This window comes from Xiphophorus maculatus, chromosome 9, assembly GCF_002775205.1.
Source record: "Xiphophorus maculatus strain JP 163 A chromosome 9, X_maculatus-5.0-male, whole genome shotgun sequence".
Classification (NCBI taxonomy): Eukaryota; Metazoa; Chordata; class Actinopteri; order Cyprinodontiformes; family Poeciliidae; genus Xiphophorus; species Xiphophorus maculatus.
The window spans coordinates 21,665,459-21,680,771 of NC_036451.1; the positions used below are offsets into that span (position 1 = coordinate 21,665,459).

General features: G+C 41.2%; 3 protein-coding genes across 4 annotated transcripts in view; 2 read left to right on the forward strand and 1 right to left on the reverse strand.

Annotated features, from left to right (window-relative positions):
* Positions 1–1,823: 1,823 nt before the first annotated feature.
* itpa (inosine triphosphatase) lies at positions 1,824–3,611 on the reverse strand. Its single transcript, XM_005795547.3, has 8 exons — positions 3,501–3,611; positions 3,284–3,341; positions 2,954–3,018; positions 2,781–2,854; positions 2,653–2,684; positions 2,434–2,546; positions 2,276–2,352; positions 1,824–2,107 (listed from the first exon to the last, which is right to left on the reverse strand). Exons 1-8 carry the CDS (start codon positions 3,561–3,563, stop codon positions 1,975–1,977), a joined length of 615 nt encoding a protein of 204 aa, XP_005795604.1. The 5' UTR covers positions 3,564–3,611; the 3' UTR covers positions 1,824–1,974.
* A 97-nt stretch (positions 3,612–3,708) lies between these two features.
* mettl13 (methyltransferase like 13) lies at positions 3,709–8,876 on the forward strand. The gene is made up of 9 exons (XM_014471308.2): positions 3,709–3,968; positions 4,077–4,349; positions 4,431–4,902; positions 4,992–5,191; positions 5,825–6,008; positions 6,912–7,067; positions 7,174–7,386; positions 7,488–7,619; positions 8,517–8,876. Exons 1-9 carry the CDS (start codon positions 3,816–3,818, stop codon positions 8,798–8,800), a joined length of 2,067 nt encoding a protein of 688 aa, XP_014326794.1. The 5' UTR covers positions 3,709–3,815; the 3' UTR covers positions 8,801–8,876.
* Positions 8,877–9,190: 314 nt separating this feature from the next.
* dnm3 (dynamin 3) overlaps positions 9,191–15,313 on the forward strand; it is a 28,170-nt gene continuing 22,047 nt past the window's right edge. For both annotated transcript variants that reach the window (XM_014470903.2, XM_023339950.1), the window contains exons 1-5: positions 9,191–9,781; positions 12,717–12,790; positions 13,052–13,201; positions 13,311–13,514; positions 14,534–14,632. In XM_014470903.2, the coding sequence (XP_014326389.1) occupies positions 9,621–9,781; positions 12,717–12,790; positions 13,052–13,201; positions 13,311–13,514; positions 14,534–14,632 (688 nt within the window). In that variant the 5' untranslated portion in view covers positions 9,191–9,620. The remainder of the gene's footprint in view (positions 9,782–12,716; positions 12,791–13,051; positions 13,202–13,310; positions 13,515–14,533; positions 14,633–15,313) is intronic.

Consider the following 15,313-nt stretch of genomic DNA (forward strand, 5'->3'; position numbering starts at 1 on the left):
CTTTTCCGGAGCTTAAAAACATCAAGTTTCCCTACTCGTAATCACAGCAATCATTTTTAAATGCTGTCATGAAGGTTTATGTCCTAACTACTGAAAATGTTGCCAACATGTCCACGCCGAAAGGATGTGAGTATGAATGCTAAACATGCTTTGCCCCAGTATATCTGATACTTGCTGTAAAACAAACAGGTTTTCATTAGTCAAGCAAAATGCATGAGTTTTTATTGAAACGTAGCAGTTTGTCAAGACATGTCTTCACTAAAATGCTCCAGTTTTACAGTAAGACATTTCATATCTTACATATGCTTCTTGCATATTAATCCAGAGCCAACCTGAAGCGTAAACAAGCTGACCATCTGCTTCCTAAAGATTCTGAAGACAAATTAGAGAAGTTTGATGTTTTTTAGGTTTTGGGCCCATCTTTTGTAACTCTTAACTCTTCTGAAGAGGCTTTCCACAAGGTTTATGGTGATGCTTATGGGAATGTTTTTTGACAATTTCTTAATTTATAAGGCCCGACTCACAGTCCTTGCTTCATATTTATCCCAAATGTGCTCGCTTGGGTTGATGTCAGGACTCATTTCTTTTTGAACCTTGCGTCGTGCGCTGGTGAGCAGTCCTGTTGGAACAGGAAGGGCCCATCCTGAAGCTGTTCCAACAAAGTTGGGAGCATGAAATTGTCCAAAATGTCTTGGTTGAATTATTGAGTTCATATGCTGACACAACATATAAGCAAGAAAAAAGTAATTTTTACATCCTATCAAGGTTCAGGGACTACTGTTATTCAGGATTGAAAAAAATACAACATTCATTAAATTAAAACTAGAATTAAATGCATAAGTGTGAATTTATTGTGATTTTTTTTAAAAATTTAGTCATGGTAAAAATTACCACCACATATGGAACAAAAGGATGGTATAGCCAGGCAGTTATTTCAGAAGCTTGTTGATGGCTTCAGAAACATGTATCAAAGGTACAACATGGTAAAGGACATTTGATTAAAGATTAGTGAGTGTGTGTGTAACTTTGATCCCTTTTAAACTAGACAAAACTCTAAATTCAAATTTGTCCACCAAATTGTTTTTAAAAACTCGTTTAAGTTGTTAGCTGGATTATCATTTTATCTGGATAAAACAGCAGCTTAAATAAGTCACTAAAAATCAAATCTAACCAAAGTTCACTAAAAACAACACTCGTTTATGTGATAAGCATGCATTGAGTGCTTATCTGGTATATCTATATATATACCAGAACTGTACCAATATAAGTATTCCAGACATGTTCCAACTGGTCTAAAAGAAAACACGTTTATGAGCCTGACTCTTTCTCAGTGCTTCTAATAGGCATCAGTCACAGGTGAATGCGTAGTTCCTGTTCAGAGACCAGTCATTTTTTTTACCAAATCTCTTCTGGTATCACTGTGCTATGTCCACTGAACACCCCACTCTCCCCATCAGGGGCCGTCTCCTCCCAAACTCCCTTCCCTCCATCTTTTTTGGACTCCATCTTGAACAACTTTCTGCTTCTTGTGCCAAAATCCACGGGCCCAGCCTTAGAAACAGAGAGATCTGCTGCTCTCATCAGGACCCAGGAGCTTTTCATTTCATGAATTATGGTCTTTTCTGAGTCTATCTTTGTCAGTCCCAGGAAACTAAAACTCAAACAGGCGACTTGGAGATTCTACTTTGGCACAGGAGAGCAAAACTGGAGGAAGTGATCGCTGCCTTTTTTAAAAAAAATTACCTTACAGTTATTGTGATCATGGTATTTATAAATAAAACATATTCCAAAACAATTTGTGTCAAAGACTGACTCACAAAATAGAACCTTCGAAAATAAAAGTTTATTCAAATTAAGACAGAAACAGATATAACCCAAGCCCCGTTCAGCGGTAGGCTTCACAACACAGTAATTACAAGGTGAACCATCTAATTTCAATCCAGGTCGGTGCACTTTTTTGAAACCAAAGAACTTTTACTCATCCTGCTTGTTCTTCTTGCTCTCTTGTGAGGTACGGTTGATTTTTGCAAAGTGCTCGGACATGGCCGCAAGTGCCCGGTAGCGGTGAGAGATTGAATTCTTTACTTCTTTGGGAAGTTCGGCATAACTACAGATAAGAGAGAAAAGAAAAAGTAAGCATTTCTAAAACAGTGCATTGACAAAGGCACTTTATCCCTAATAGGATGGGGGTTCTGATTTGGTATTTTCTATATCCACTCTAACAGTGTGTTATCCTCTGGCTCCCTCTTGTGGTAAAAAGCAAATAGTTGTTTACGTTTTGTCATATCCGTCTGGCTCGAAACAGGGATCCCATCCAAAGTCTGGAGGCCCCCTGGGCTCCACAATCATCCCCTAAATTATGTTGAGAAGTATGTCAGAGGCAAAACTACACAACGCAGCCACTAAAGAAATGTCAGTGAGACCGAATCTAACCTCAACTTTCCCTCTGAAGAGCTGCACGGGTTCACCTCTACCAGCGCTGAATGCAAAGGTGCAGAGAGCCCACGCTGATTTATCCTCAAAGCCAGCTAAGAGCGTGTGGAGGCCTGAATTACAATCCCACAACCAAATACCAAAAGATTAGAAATATTGCAGAGCTTTAATCACAATTTGTTTACCCAACATTAAATGAACAATTACTTTACTACTTACCTGTTGGCTGTAGTTGATTAAGAAACCATTTGCTAGAAACAAACAAACAAAAAAAAAAACCTGTTAACTTTGGTAAAGTTTTCTGATCTGAGATGTACGACTTTATTAGGAATAGGAACTGCACTTACATGTAAGGACCAGGCAGTCCTCCTAAAGCCCGGAAACACAGGCAGGTGTCCTCCACTATGACTGGTCCATCAATCTTCAGGATAAAAACGGCAGTTTCACTTTTATGCTGACAAAATTAGGTGAAAATGAGGGGGAGGGGGTCTTGCAGTTATACAGTTGCAATATAATGTACCTGCCGTGCGGCCTCCTTACACTTCTGTATGCAAACTTCGTCCGGCTCCCCCTGGTACTCAGGCACTGGAGTATAGTGGGCAGAGCGTGAAGCGTGGGCAGAGACAGAGAGTTATGCTATTATATTGTTTATATGTATCTTGACTTGTGGTGAACACGTAAAACACACAAGTAAAACAGAACGTTTTACTTTTGCCACGTTGCTACGTTTAACTTAACGTAGCAACGTTTTACTTGTGGTCACAAAATGCCTCCGCTTCCTTAGCTGCTACTCAATGAGGCTATTCAGTAGCAGCTAATTTTAAGTCAGGTGTCTCCTTTAAGTACTTACAATCAATCTTTTTCGACACGACTTTGTAGGGAAATTGGTCTCCGAGTATATGGACAACCTGAAAGATGTGGGGGGGGGGAAACGAAGTTAGAAATATAAACGGTACATCTAAAACGCAGCTCACGGATGTAACAAACAAATTTGATACGTGTAAGAAAAATAGAGACTTTAAACATAAAACAAGACAGTAGCAAATAACAAAATGTCAAACTCTTACTTCTTCGACTTTCTTTGGGTTTCCAGTCACAAAGACGACAGTTTTTCTTGCTGGGGCAGCCATGTTTAACCACACCGGGAGAACTAAAAAAACCCGGACCTTCAGAGTTCCACTTTAGCCAATGAAATCACTCCCTTCACCTCGCAGCGAATCAGGTACCAGCAAGCGTCCTCGCGAACGAAAGAATTCACCAATCACCTTGAGGTACTGTCAGAAATGTTGTCCGGGCAGACAACCGAGTCCGAGGAGCCATGCGGAGTGAAAAATAGTTCTGGAAAGTAGCTGTTGAAACGACTTCACACCCTAGAGGACAAAATGAGCCTTTTACCTCGCACCGCCGAGGAGTTCAGCTCTGCAGAGTACTGGGAGAGGTTCTTCAAGAAGCGAGGGGAGAGAGCTTTTGAGTGGTATGGAGACTACAACAAATTGTGCGGCGTTCTTCACAAATACATCAAAGTGCAGGATAAGGTGGGAGAAACAGTATCCTGCCACAGTTTGAAACTTTTATAAACCCATGACTGCAGAACACAAGCCTTTTATTTACAGTTCTCCATGTCGTTGCATTCCTCCCTGTAGGTTCTGGTCGTCGGCTGTGGTAACTCTGAGCTGAGTGAGCAGCTGTATGACGTTGGCTACAAACACCTGACTAACATAGACATCAGCGAGACCGTAGTGGCTCACATGAGCCAGCGAAATGCAGAGCGCCGACCAGACCTGACCTTCCATCAGGTGGATGCCACCCAGACTCCCTATGAGGATGCCAGCTTCCAGGCCGCTCTGGACAAAGGCACTCTGGATGCAATGGCATCTGAAGAGGAAGGAGCTCTGGCCAGGAGGATGATCACTGAGGTAAGACAGCAGCAGATGCAGCACCAGACAAAATATGAAAAGGATTTACGTTTTTGTCCACCCGTCATTGTGTGCTTGCAGGTTGGTCGGGTCCTTAAAGTCGGTGGGCGGTATGTGTGTGTGACTCTGGCTCAGGAGGCAGTGGTCAAGCTGGCTGTGGAGCACTTTGTTCACATGGGCTGGGCGGTCAGGCTTCACTGCCTGCAGGACGAAAGGGGGAAAGAAGAAGAAGACACCTTCGCTTTACCTGTTTTTGTTCTCATCTGCACCAAGTTCCGCCAACCCATGCCTACTCCCATTCTAGAGATGTGTGTCGGCGATGATGGAGCGCCTGTCAGACACACACAGGTGTGTGAGCTGTTGTCTGCTGTGAGGGAGTATCAGGCTTATTCTGTTCTGAGGAAGAGACTTCGTACAAGCACAGACCCTGGTTCGAGCCTTTCCCTTACGCTCTGTAATGCCAAGACAGGTCTTCCCAGATACACTCTCACAGTGCAAGATTGTCCGCCTGGAGCCAAAGTGCCGAGATCCAACCAATTTGCTATATTTATAGGTGAGCTCTTCATTTCTCCATCACATTGCTTTTATGTTTTTTTTGTTCTTACATTGATTCTAGTTGCCTGACTTGTCTTGTTTTGACAGTACCCAGAGGGAGTGAGACGGCTTGGCTCTATAGCTCCACTGAGGGCAGGAGGCAGCTGGCTGCCAGCGCCAATTTTCGTCGCCTGGTTATTGCTTCAATGCACAGGAATCAGGAGTACACAGACATGCAAGCAGTCCAATCAGAGCTCTCACCGGTGGTGATGGACTTGGCTCCACCGGGTATGCCAACCAACCAGCAGGTAAACACGCAAGTATTCGTGTCCGCGTAAGTGTTTTTGCATTTTGTCACTGTACGACCACAAATTTCAAAGATTTTATTTGATAGATAAACACAAAGCAGTATATCATAAAAAAATATGGAATGCATTTGTATCTATCCCTCATGAGTAAATAGTTTGTAGAGCCACCATCTTTTGGGGTATGTCTGAGTTAGCTTTGGACATCTAGGACATGAAGGGTTTCTCCATGATTGTTTGCAAAATAGCTCAGACTTTTTCAGGCTGGTTGAAGAAGAACATTTCAGAAAATCAACTTTCAAGTCTTGTCATAAATTGTTATATGGATTTATTTGAACTAGGTCATTCTAACTCATGAATATGCTTTGATCCAACCAACCCCTCAGTAGCTCTCCTGCATTATAAGCATCACGATTGTTCTGGAAGTGAAACCACTTTCACGGCCTCAAGTTTTTTTCTGCTGCACCTAATGTTTTGTATGCAAGACAAAAAGTCAAACATTGGTCTCACTCGACCAGAGCGCCTTCCTCTACGTTCGGATGTTGTTTTCTAAAACTGCCTTCAACAAAAATGAGCTTGTTGCAGCTCTGGAAAAGCTCATCCGGTAATCCATTGGGACCCTGGTTCTTCTTGTAGGTGCCGTTTCTGTCAGTGGGAGGGGATCTCGGTTGGCGAGAAGAAGTCAGCAGGGGTGTGAGTCAGCTCAGTGGGGAGTACTGTGTGGAGAACGTCAGAGGAGAAGATGGAGAACTGTATCGCAGGCTGGTGTTCCTGTCCAACATTTCCTTGGTTCAGTCAGAGAGCCGACTCGTCCCATCAAGTACTGGTCATTCTTTTTATTTTGCATGTAGATTTTCTTTACCGTTAAAAAATAATCTTTTAACATTTAAGCAAGATCAGCACATTTGCAGTGCATTGTTAAACATTTAGTGGGACATTTCCCATTGTGCCACATTTTGTGGCACAATGGAACCAAATGAAAATCAACAAGGCAACTATTAGCCGTCAGCTCAGCAGTTACAGTAACACAACAGATATTATTTATGGAAAATAATAAAAAGTGAGAAAAACTCAATCATAACATTAATAAATTTATATATGTACCATCAAGACATTTGTAGTTTCCTTAAATTAAATATTCAAATGGGTTTGTTTGCAACTCTAAGCAAAATTAGCAGCATATTTGAATTTATTATTAGAATTAGGAACTCCCTAGTTACATGACAGTGTGCAGCCCTGAAGGGAGGGGGAGCAGAAAATAGCTGCACACTCACATGAACACACTTCTTGCACTGTCACATTGTGGCATTGTCGTCACTCAGTTTGGGAAGATGGCTTGATTTAGGCAGATTTACACGTGCCATATGCCTTCCATCTTTTGATGATGGATTAAACTGAACTCCAGATTTTTTTGTATCCTTCCCCTAACATATACTTTTCAATAACCCTTTCTCTGATTTGCTTGGAATGTCCTTTTGTCTTCATGCTATAATGGTAGCCAGTAATACTGATTAACCAGTGAGTGTTTGTGCTGTTGTTGCAGTCAAAGGTGCATCTACCAAGTACTGACTTGAATGTGGCATTATTTTATGCTACATATTTTTATTTAACTGTCATTATGTTGTACAAATTAGTTTTCACTTTGACATTAAAGGTTTTATTTTAATATAATAAAATGGGGAGCAATAATATGAATAAATTAAATGGATGAAAATTTGTGCAGCATCAAGTCACAAGAAGAAGAACAAAAAGAAGACCAAGGCAGCAGTTACACCTTCAGCCTGTGTGTCAGTGGACAGCGGCTTCCTGTGCTGTGCTCACCATGAGGTCATGGTGGCTGGTCTTTCAATGCTTGGCGTGGGGACCACACAGAACAAAGGTGTGTGTCTATGCAGACCCCTCCATTTTTGGATATACCAGAACCTCTGCATGAGTTAGCATTGGATTCATCTTTACAAACGTTTTCTGACCGTCTTCCTTCCTAGACGCTCCGGTTTCGGTGCTCCTGGTGGGCCTCGGCGGAGGAGGCCTGCCTCAGTTCCTCCGAGACTTTGTGCCTGATGCCGCCGTCGAGGTAGTAGAATTAGACCCAGTTGTGCTGGAGGTGGCAAAGGAATGGTTCGGATTCCGACCGGACAATCGTTTGACCGTCACCCTTGGCGATGGCCTGGAGCGCATCTGTTTCCTGGAGAAAGAAGGTCAGCGTGAAAATAAGGCGTCAGGAACGTTGACAGAAAAAAAAAAGTGGATATATCAACAAACTCACATCTGACTGGGTTTTCTTTTCTTTCTTTACAAGGTGGCCATTTGTTTGATGTCGTCATGTTTGATGTAGACAACAAAGACAGCTCTGTGGGGATGAGCTGCCCTCCTGCTGCCTTTGTAGAAACTGCTGTTCTGCAGAAAGTTTTTAACTTGCTCACTCCTAGAGGTAAACAAGGGTTCAATTTTACTACATATATATTTCTGGGGGAAAAAAAGCTTAGAATAATCTGCAATAGTCTTGAGATCAAAGTGGAAGTACACATCTAGCAAAAAGGTACAACAGCACGGTTTTGATAAAACCTAGACCCTTCTCAAAGTCTTGACCTACTTGCAATTAAAGATCTCTGATGAGACTCGGAAGCTGCTAATCTCAGACACCCACTATTAAGTCTATATGTGATTGAACTATTTTGCATAGAAGAATGATTTCAGTTTCTAGATGTACAAAACTGATGAAACGTTTTGACTTGGGGTTAATTACACTTCAGATTTATTTTTATGAAGAAAGAAAAACATTGAAAACCTTCATCACTCTCCTTCCATTTAAATTGACTTCAGTATGCAGCACGTTGTGTTCTGTCGCATAAAATCCCGATAAAATACACTTAAGTTTATAGTTGCAACGTGACAAAATGTGGAAAAGTTCAAGGATTATAATAATTGTATTGGAAGCCACTGAATCCCAAACATGCCTTATTGTAGCTTTTAATGCCAGAATGATTTAAGATGTGTGGCAGTGTCTTTACATATGTTTTGGGATTATGTCATAATTCTGGAATGCAGAAGTAGAGGAATCAAGTGTGTGGGGGGGTGTGCGTGCGTGTGTGTGTGTGTTTGGGAAGTGGGAAGGTGCCTGACAAGACCAAACAGGAAATAACTTGGGATCACGTATCCGAAACAAAACTAAAAGTAAATGCAATAACTTTATCTTCATTTGAGTACATTAAATGTTGCCATTGCATTTTACCCACATCCCCGACTTATTTAGATTTGAGGCTATTAAAACGGAAATATAGTTTTTCATGTGTTTGTAATACCATCCTTTTGAATCTTTTGCTGCCAGGTCTGTTCATATTAAACCTCGTGTGCCGCGATCCAGTCCTGAGGACGGACGTGCTCGAGCGTGTCAAGAGCGTGTTTCCCACTGTGCTCTCTCGAAAGATCGCCGAGGAGATCAACGAGGTCCTCCTGTGCTCCCGAGAAGAAAAGAATGCCGCGCACATCCTTCCATCCTCCAGCCAAGCAGCCAAGAATTTCCAGAGCATGTTGTCCTGTGACAGAACTGAACCCAAACGAAGGCCACTCATAGACATTGCAGAGATGATAAAAGATCTGAAGCTAGAGTAACTTTTTAAGCACAGGGTTAGACTGATGGAAAAAAAAAATGTATCACTAATAAATATCGTGTGCATTTTTTCTTTCACTTGCCTCTGGTTTCTCTTTCACTCCACTGTGCACACTCCCTCACAGGCTAAGAATGCAGCAGCGTTATTTACAGTGGATGAACTACACACTCTGGCTCTGGTTGCTGTGTTTATAGGGCTGCAGCTTGTGCCCTACCCTACTGCAGACCTGTGGGAGTTTAAATAGCTGCAACCCCAGAGCAGTGATTGCATTTTTAGGTGCTAGCTAATTGGCTACAAAGTTTGTCTGTCTTCTGATTTCGGAGAAGGGGGGGACAAAGGAAGGGCTGCTCAGGGGAGGCAGATTTGTTCGCTTGTGCGCATGCGCAGAAAACTTCATTCCGTTAGCTGTCAAAGCAGAACGTTCCTACTTCTGTTTTCCATGGAGCTACCTTAGGGAAGAGGGGGAACTACGGAAACTTGTCCGGAGTTTTAACGAGAGGAAACACTACAAATGTTTTAAGGTTTGAGTGAAGAAACATGTCTTTAGCGAACTTTATAGGGGATATTCTTTCTTTGACAACGACAAGGACCGATGTTACTTTCTTTACTCTGAAGTGCTAACGGCTGGTCCTGCCTTGGAAAAAGCAGCAGCAGCCCTGTTTCGCGTGTCCTATGTTTTAAGTTTTTATGTTTTCACTTCATGAAGACTTTATAACCCCGAGTAACATTAAAATATGGTAGTTTCGCTGTCGAGTGGCGTTGACTAGAAAGGGTGGGGAAACGGGAAAATTGGGGCTGGACAGGTAGCAGCCCTCGTTGCGATGGGCAACCGTGGGATGGAGGACCTGATCCCGCTGGTCAACCGCCTCCAGGAAGCTCTGAGCACCGTGGGACAGAGCTGCAGCCTCCACCTGCCGCAGATCGCCGTGGTGGGCGGCCAGAGCGCGGGTAAGAGCTCCGTGCTGGAAAACTTTGTTGGCAGGTAAGATCATCATCACTCAAATGTTAACCGAAAGAACAACAACAACAAAAAATTCCCCTTTGTGCGTGAATCACTCCACGTGGAGTTTCACTATCTGCAGGGGCGCGTCCAGAATGAAGGGGGAATTTAGGAGTGGCCCACTAAAACAAAAAGCCGAAACAGGACTTCAGGTTTATTTATGTATTTACCGTATATGTTCTGTTGGAACTTTAAATCTTTTACATTTTAAACAACCTAATAATTTGTATATTGCGTTTGTTAGTAACTACACACAAAAAATCAGCTATTTTAACATGTTAAGACATTTTTAAATCCCTGCAAAAAGTTGAAAATCATGCTAAATTACTGTTCCTATTACATGAATATCTATATTCACAGAGGAATGTTATTCCTCTCCCTAAAAGCCATGCATTAAAATATTAGGAGGGGGGGGGGGGGGGGGGGGGGGTACTAATATCATAAGATGTCCATTCCCGACCACCTCTTGGTTGTCCCACTGCATAACTGTGAAAATGTGGAAAAGTGCACAGGTGGGTTTAGTTTTTCAGCCAAAGTTATTCATCACACCCTTATGATTGGGATTTATTCATGCTTATCGAATAATATGCGGTAAGTAATTTGACATGTTTTATAGTTAGATAACTGATGTTTCTACTGACATAATGCCATACAGAGAAGAAACTCTTGCCACTTAAGAAAAATTATGAATTACCATCTCTTGTAGAACTTGGAGGAAGACTGAAAAGGCAAAGGATAAATGCTATGCCTTCCACAATCTAGTATTGGTGGTTCTAACCTGAATTGTGTGCTGGGTGAGCCCCTCTTGTTGCTGACTCACACACATTCGCACCAAACCCCCCCACATTTATTTGTCCATTATCTTTACCAGTTACATTTGCAAGGTGCCGGACCACAGTGGAAGAAAACTGGAGTATCTGGTGAGAACCCACTTACGCATGTGGAGAACATTCAGTCTCTATAGAGGAAGGGTGCAGGCTAGGATTCAAAATTAGAACCTCCTTGCTGCAAAGCAGAAGTTCTAACAACTGCTCCACCAACACATTTTATTATGTGTAATGTCAGAAACATTGAAAAAAAAAAAATCTGAATCCCCCTTTTCCAAATATATTGCTTTCAGTATAAGCCTTCTCAATATGAAGTGGTAAACAATGGCATACAAGCATTCAAATTCTCTTTGGTATTTACAAAACAAAAAGAAATATTTTGTAAATCTCAAATTGGGTCTTAAAAACTTTTGCTCACTTTTGTGAAGTAGTTTTGACATCTGACTCGTCTAAATGTGCAAGATACTGAACTGGAGATGGTAAAATGTCTGCACTACCTAAACAGCTCTTCAATTTTGAGTTGCGTCACAAGCTTCAAATCATATACCAACTTCAGTAACATATGCCAACAGCCATATTTTCTCCACTGTGCGCAGCAAAGGTGGTGCCTACTTCCTATTGACCGGACATGCAAGTAGGAAATAGAAAGCTATTTCTGGGTTTAACTGCGTCAAAGCCGTACCACTAAAGTTAAAAACCGCCACTGCTACATTTTATTAAATACTTCTGAACGCCAGTAACTTAATGCTCTTAATTTACAGCGTAAAAAGAAGTGTAGGGAGTGAGGAATAGAAAAGGTCTAATGAATATGATCTAAGCTTCTGCCTAATTTGTAGCTATCTAGTTTAGATTTTTCTGCTTTTGTTTGTGTCTCACTCTGAATATTTTCTTTTTATTTAGAGAAGGGAAGGATGGATATTTATTTGTTGGTGTTTGAGTCGTCACCCTCTTGTGGGTCAATTTATCAGCAATTTGTCCTTAAAACATCTGTATGTTTGTTGTTATTGATCACTCTCAGAAGTACTTCTGAGTCTTTATTAATTTATCCTCTATTCCTTTAATCTCCCATCCAAAAAAAACCCCAACAAATAATCAAATCTATTGATACTGCAAGTCTTATATGCATAAATTTGTAAAGTACTGCGGGGTGATTTATATGGTCAAAAGTAAAACAATGAGGGCCTCTCAGCGACCAGGACGTGATCAAGTGAAACGTATATTTCATGCATCTCCCAGTGTTTGTATGTTCTACATCATGGAGTCCGACAGAGCGTCCTGGACATGTTTGCCAGTGTGAAGTGGTGGATGCCAGACGTGGTGGTGTGACGGCACTCAGAGCACCATGAGCCCTCAGAGTTTATCTCACACGCAGACTTTGTTGAAGGCAGTAAAGAGGACTGAGGTCAACGTGACTCCTGGAGCACAACCCTAGTCAGCTTACAAGTTATTCATGTGAATAAAAATGGCCCGAACAAAGCCTTATTTTGTCCCATCTTGACTAGACGGATGAAAGATGTTATGGTTTTAAAAATATTCCTGCTCTCTGGTGAATAGCGTGGTTGTTTGAATAAGTTACAAAGCAAACTGAAGCAGCAGTTGTGATGAACACACTAGTTCCCATCTGTGTCCATGTTGATATTTTAGCCCTGATTTGCAGGCCTTTGTTTCAGGATTGTGTTATGACAACCCTTTCTGTAGTGAACTGTCTGACCGGCAACAGGATGTAGTAAAACAAACTTCCTGAAAAGGATTTTTAATAGGAAAGGGGGGGGTTATTTTGCACCCGCTGCGTCACTTTCCTCAAACAATAATCTGTGTGTTTGGTGAAAACCATTTTTGTGGTCTTTGTCATCACGTTTATCCTGTAAATGCTGCGTAAATTGTATGACGCGTTGTATGAGGAAATCATGATATCATCATAGCAGTTATTGTCATAGCTTGGTTTGCTCCAAATAGAATTAAAACCATGTTTCTGAAACACTGACTGCTTCTTGCCCATTGTCTGTCTGTGTGTGTGTTTAGGCGTGGGGGGGTGTGTCTGCATATTTATTTATTTATTTTTTTCAAAATCGATCTTTCTTATCTAACAGAGACTTCCTTCCACGGGGTTCAGGAATTGTCACACGGAGACCGTTAATCCTTCAGCTCCTAAACTCAAGCGCAGGTAAACATCACAGATGCAGTTGATGTGTCACTCCTTAGTACGTCCTCCCTGTTACCACTAGATGGCAGCATATGTTATACCTTAAAACGCTGGAGTAGTGCTCAACACTCCTGTATTTCTTCTCGTTTAATAAAATGCTTGCAAATAGAAGTAGAATTGCTTTAGCACTGTGTCGGTGATAACGAGAGTCAAGTAGACTTCTATTGATGACGTTGCGCTTGTTTCACTGATGTTTCTTTTGCTTACTGTGTATCCTTCAAGAATACGGGGAATTCTTCCACTGCAAGGGAAGGAAGTTCACAGATTTCGGTGATATCCGCAGGGAAATTGAGTCAGAGACACGCAGACTCACAGGATCAAATAAAGGCATCTCTCCTGTTCCCATCACCCTCAAGATTTACTCGCCTCATGGTAACGCAGCTTGTTTTTCTGTGTTACTCATTACCCATCCACTAGATACCATATATCTGGTATAGCTGGTATAGATGTGACCTGCATGTGTTTATTTCTGTGCTTAAAGTGCTGAACCTGACTCTTGTGGACTTGCCTGGCATCACCAAAGTACCTGTGGGAGACCAGCCAGCGGACATAGAGTACCAGATACGAGACATAATCATGCAGTATATCTGTAAGGAGAACTGTCTTATTCTGGCTGTCACGCCCGCTAACACTGACCTGGCCAACTCAGATGCACTTAAGCTGGCCAAAGACGTTGACCCGCAAGGTAACTTGCATCTATGTGGGGGATGACTGGCAGATCAATGTTGGCGTTAACTCTTTGTCTTTGTACTGTTGCTCATTCAGCTACACAACTGCGTACAACTGTTTGGATAATTGTGTCTGAACTTAAAACACACCAGGCATGGCGCACTGGTGCAGTAGATCCACTCCCCTCTTCTTCAAAACTGTAATTCTGTAATCGACCACTAACTTGCACTTGGATATTTTTCCTAATTTTTACTCATTAAGTTCTTGTTTTCGATTGAAAACTCTCGATTGTGTGTAAATATCCCCAGCAAATGGAATACCAGAAGTGATGTTGACCAATGAAAGTGTTAAAGATTCCCCTACTGACAAATACTGGTTAACCAAGCTCAGCTGATTAGTACCCAGTATAGATGAAAAGCACTGGAATAACTTGAAACTGACAAAAAGGAATTTGTTGAAACAGAATCATTAAAAAAAAATAAGGAGACAGGCCTGGACATTATGAAATCTTGAGTAAAACACTTAAAATCAATACGATTGATAGTAAAACACTAGGACTGAGACAGTAAACCATCTTAAAACTTTACTGCAGAGGCTGCCTTGGTGGAATAGTTTTGTTGCTGATTTATTCTTACAGATGGAACAGGAACGCTAGTTCCAGAGATATATGTGCAGCAGGGAATCTAAGTGGAAAAACACAACAATAATTGTACATTATGAATCAATATATTATGTTAAATGTTTGTAACTGTTTTTGTAACAAATGTATTTTTTAATGCTGTAGACCCAAGGAAGAGTGGTCATTATTACAGCAATGGCTAATGAGGATTCAAATAAACAAACAAACAAACCATGAAACTGTGCGAAAACAAATAAGCATCTCTTATAAGAATATCCTCCTGATTAATAAAAAAATATATTTGGCCAAAGTTTTAGAATGTATTTGAAAACTGATATAACATTGAAATAATATATTGTAAAAAAAAAAAAATAAAAAATAAAAATTTAAAGATAGTTTTTTTTTCTTCGCCCCAGGTCAGCGGACAATTGGTGTAATCACAAAACTGGATCTGATGGATAAAGGAACTGATGCCAAGGAAATACTAGAAAACCGGTTGCTCCCCTTACGCAGAGGTGTGTTGACAAAAAGAAATGATCTTTTTTTTATATATATAATTTGTCACACTTCCAGTTTTACCCTTTTTTATTATTATAACTGAAATAGTGTGTAGATCATGCCTACGTGCATGCATTTGTACTTTGTAATAATATACATTGCTGTTGAGTGGTTAGGGGTGAGAAATGTGGGCAATGTAGACTGCAGGCGTTTGAGTGTGTGAGGGAGAGAGTGTGTCTGTGTGCAGAATGAGTAAAGCACTTCCAGTTGCTGGGATCCTTCATGCTTCTCCTGCAGTGGAAATCCATTAGCCATGGGAGCCCACTGGTATAAGTGCTCATGTAGCAGCACTGAGCTGCTGCATTATATTTGAAGTCTGCTGCTATTACATCTATCACTGTTCTAAGTCAGGGATTTGGTCCACTTCGTACAACATGCCCCTCTGTTATACATACACACAAATTTCTCACTGTTGTCATAATGGGAAAAAAAATGGCTGTAAGGGGAAAGTTCCCAAGGACACATCAGAATATGCAAGCTGAATTTGTCTCACATGAGAAGACTGTGTATCTTGCAAAAGTGTCCATACCATTCAAACTTTTCCACATTATGCCATGTTACAACTACAAACTTTAGCATCTTGTAAATTTTCTGATTATCATACACAAAATAGTACATTATTGTAAAGAAAATGATGC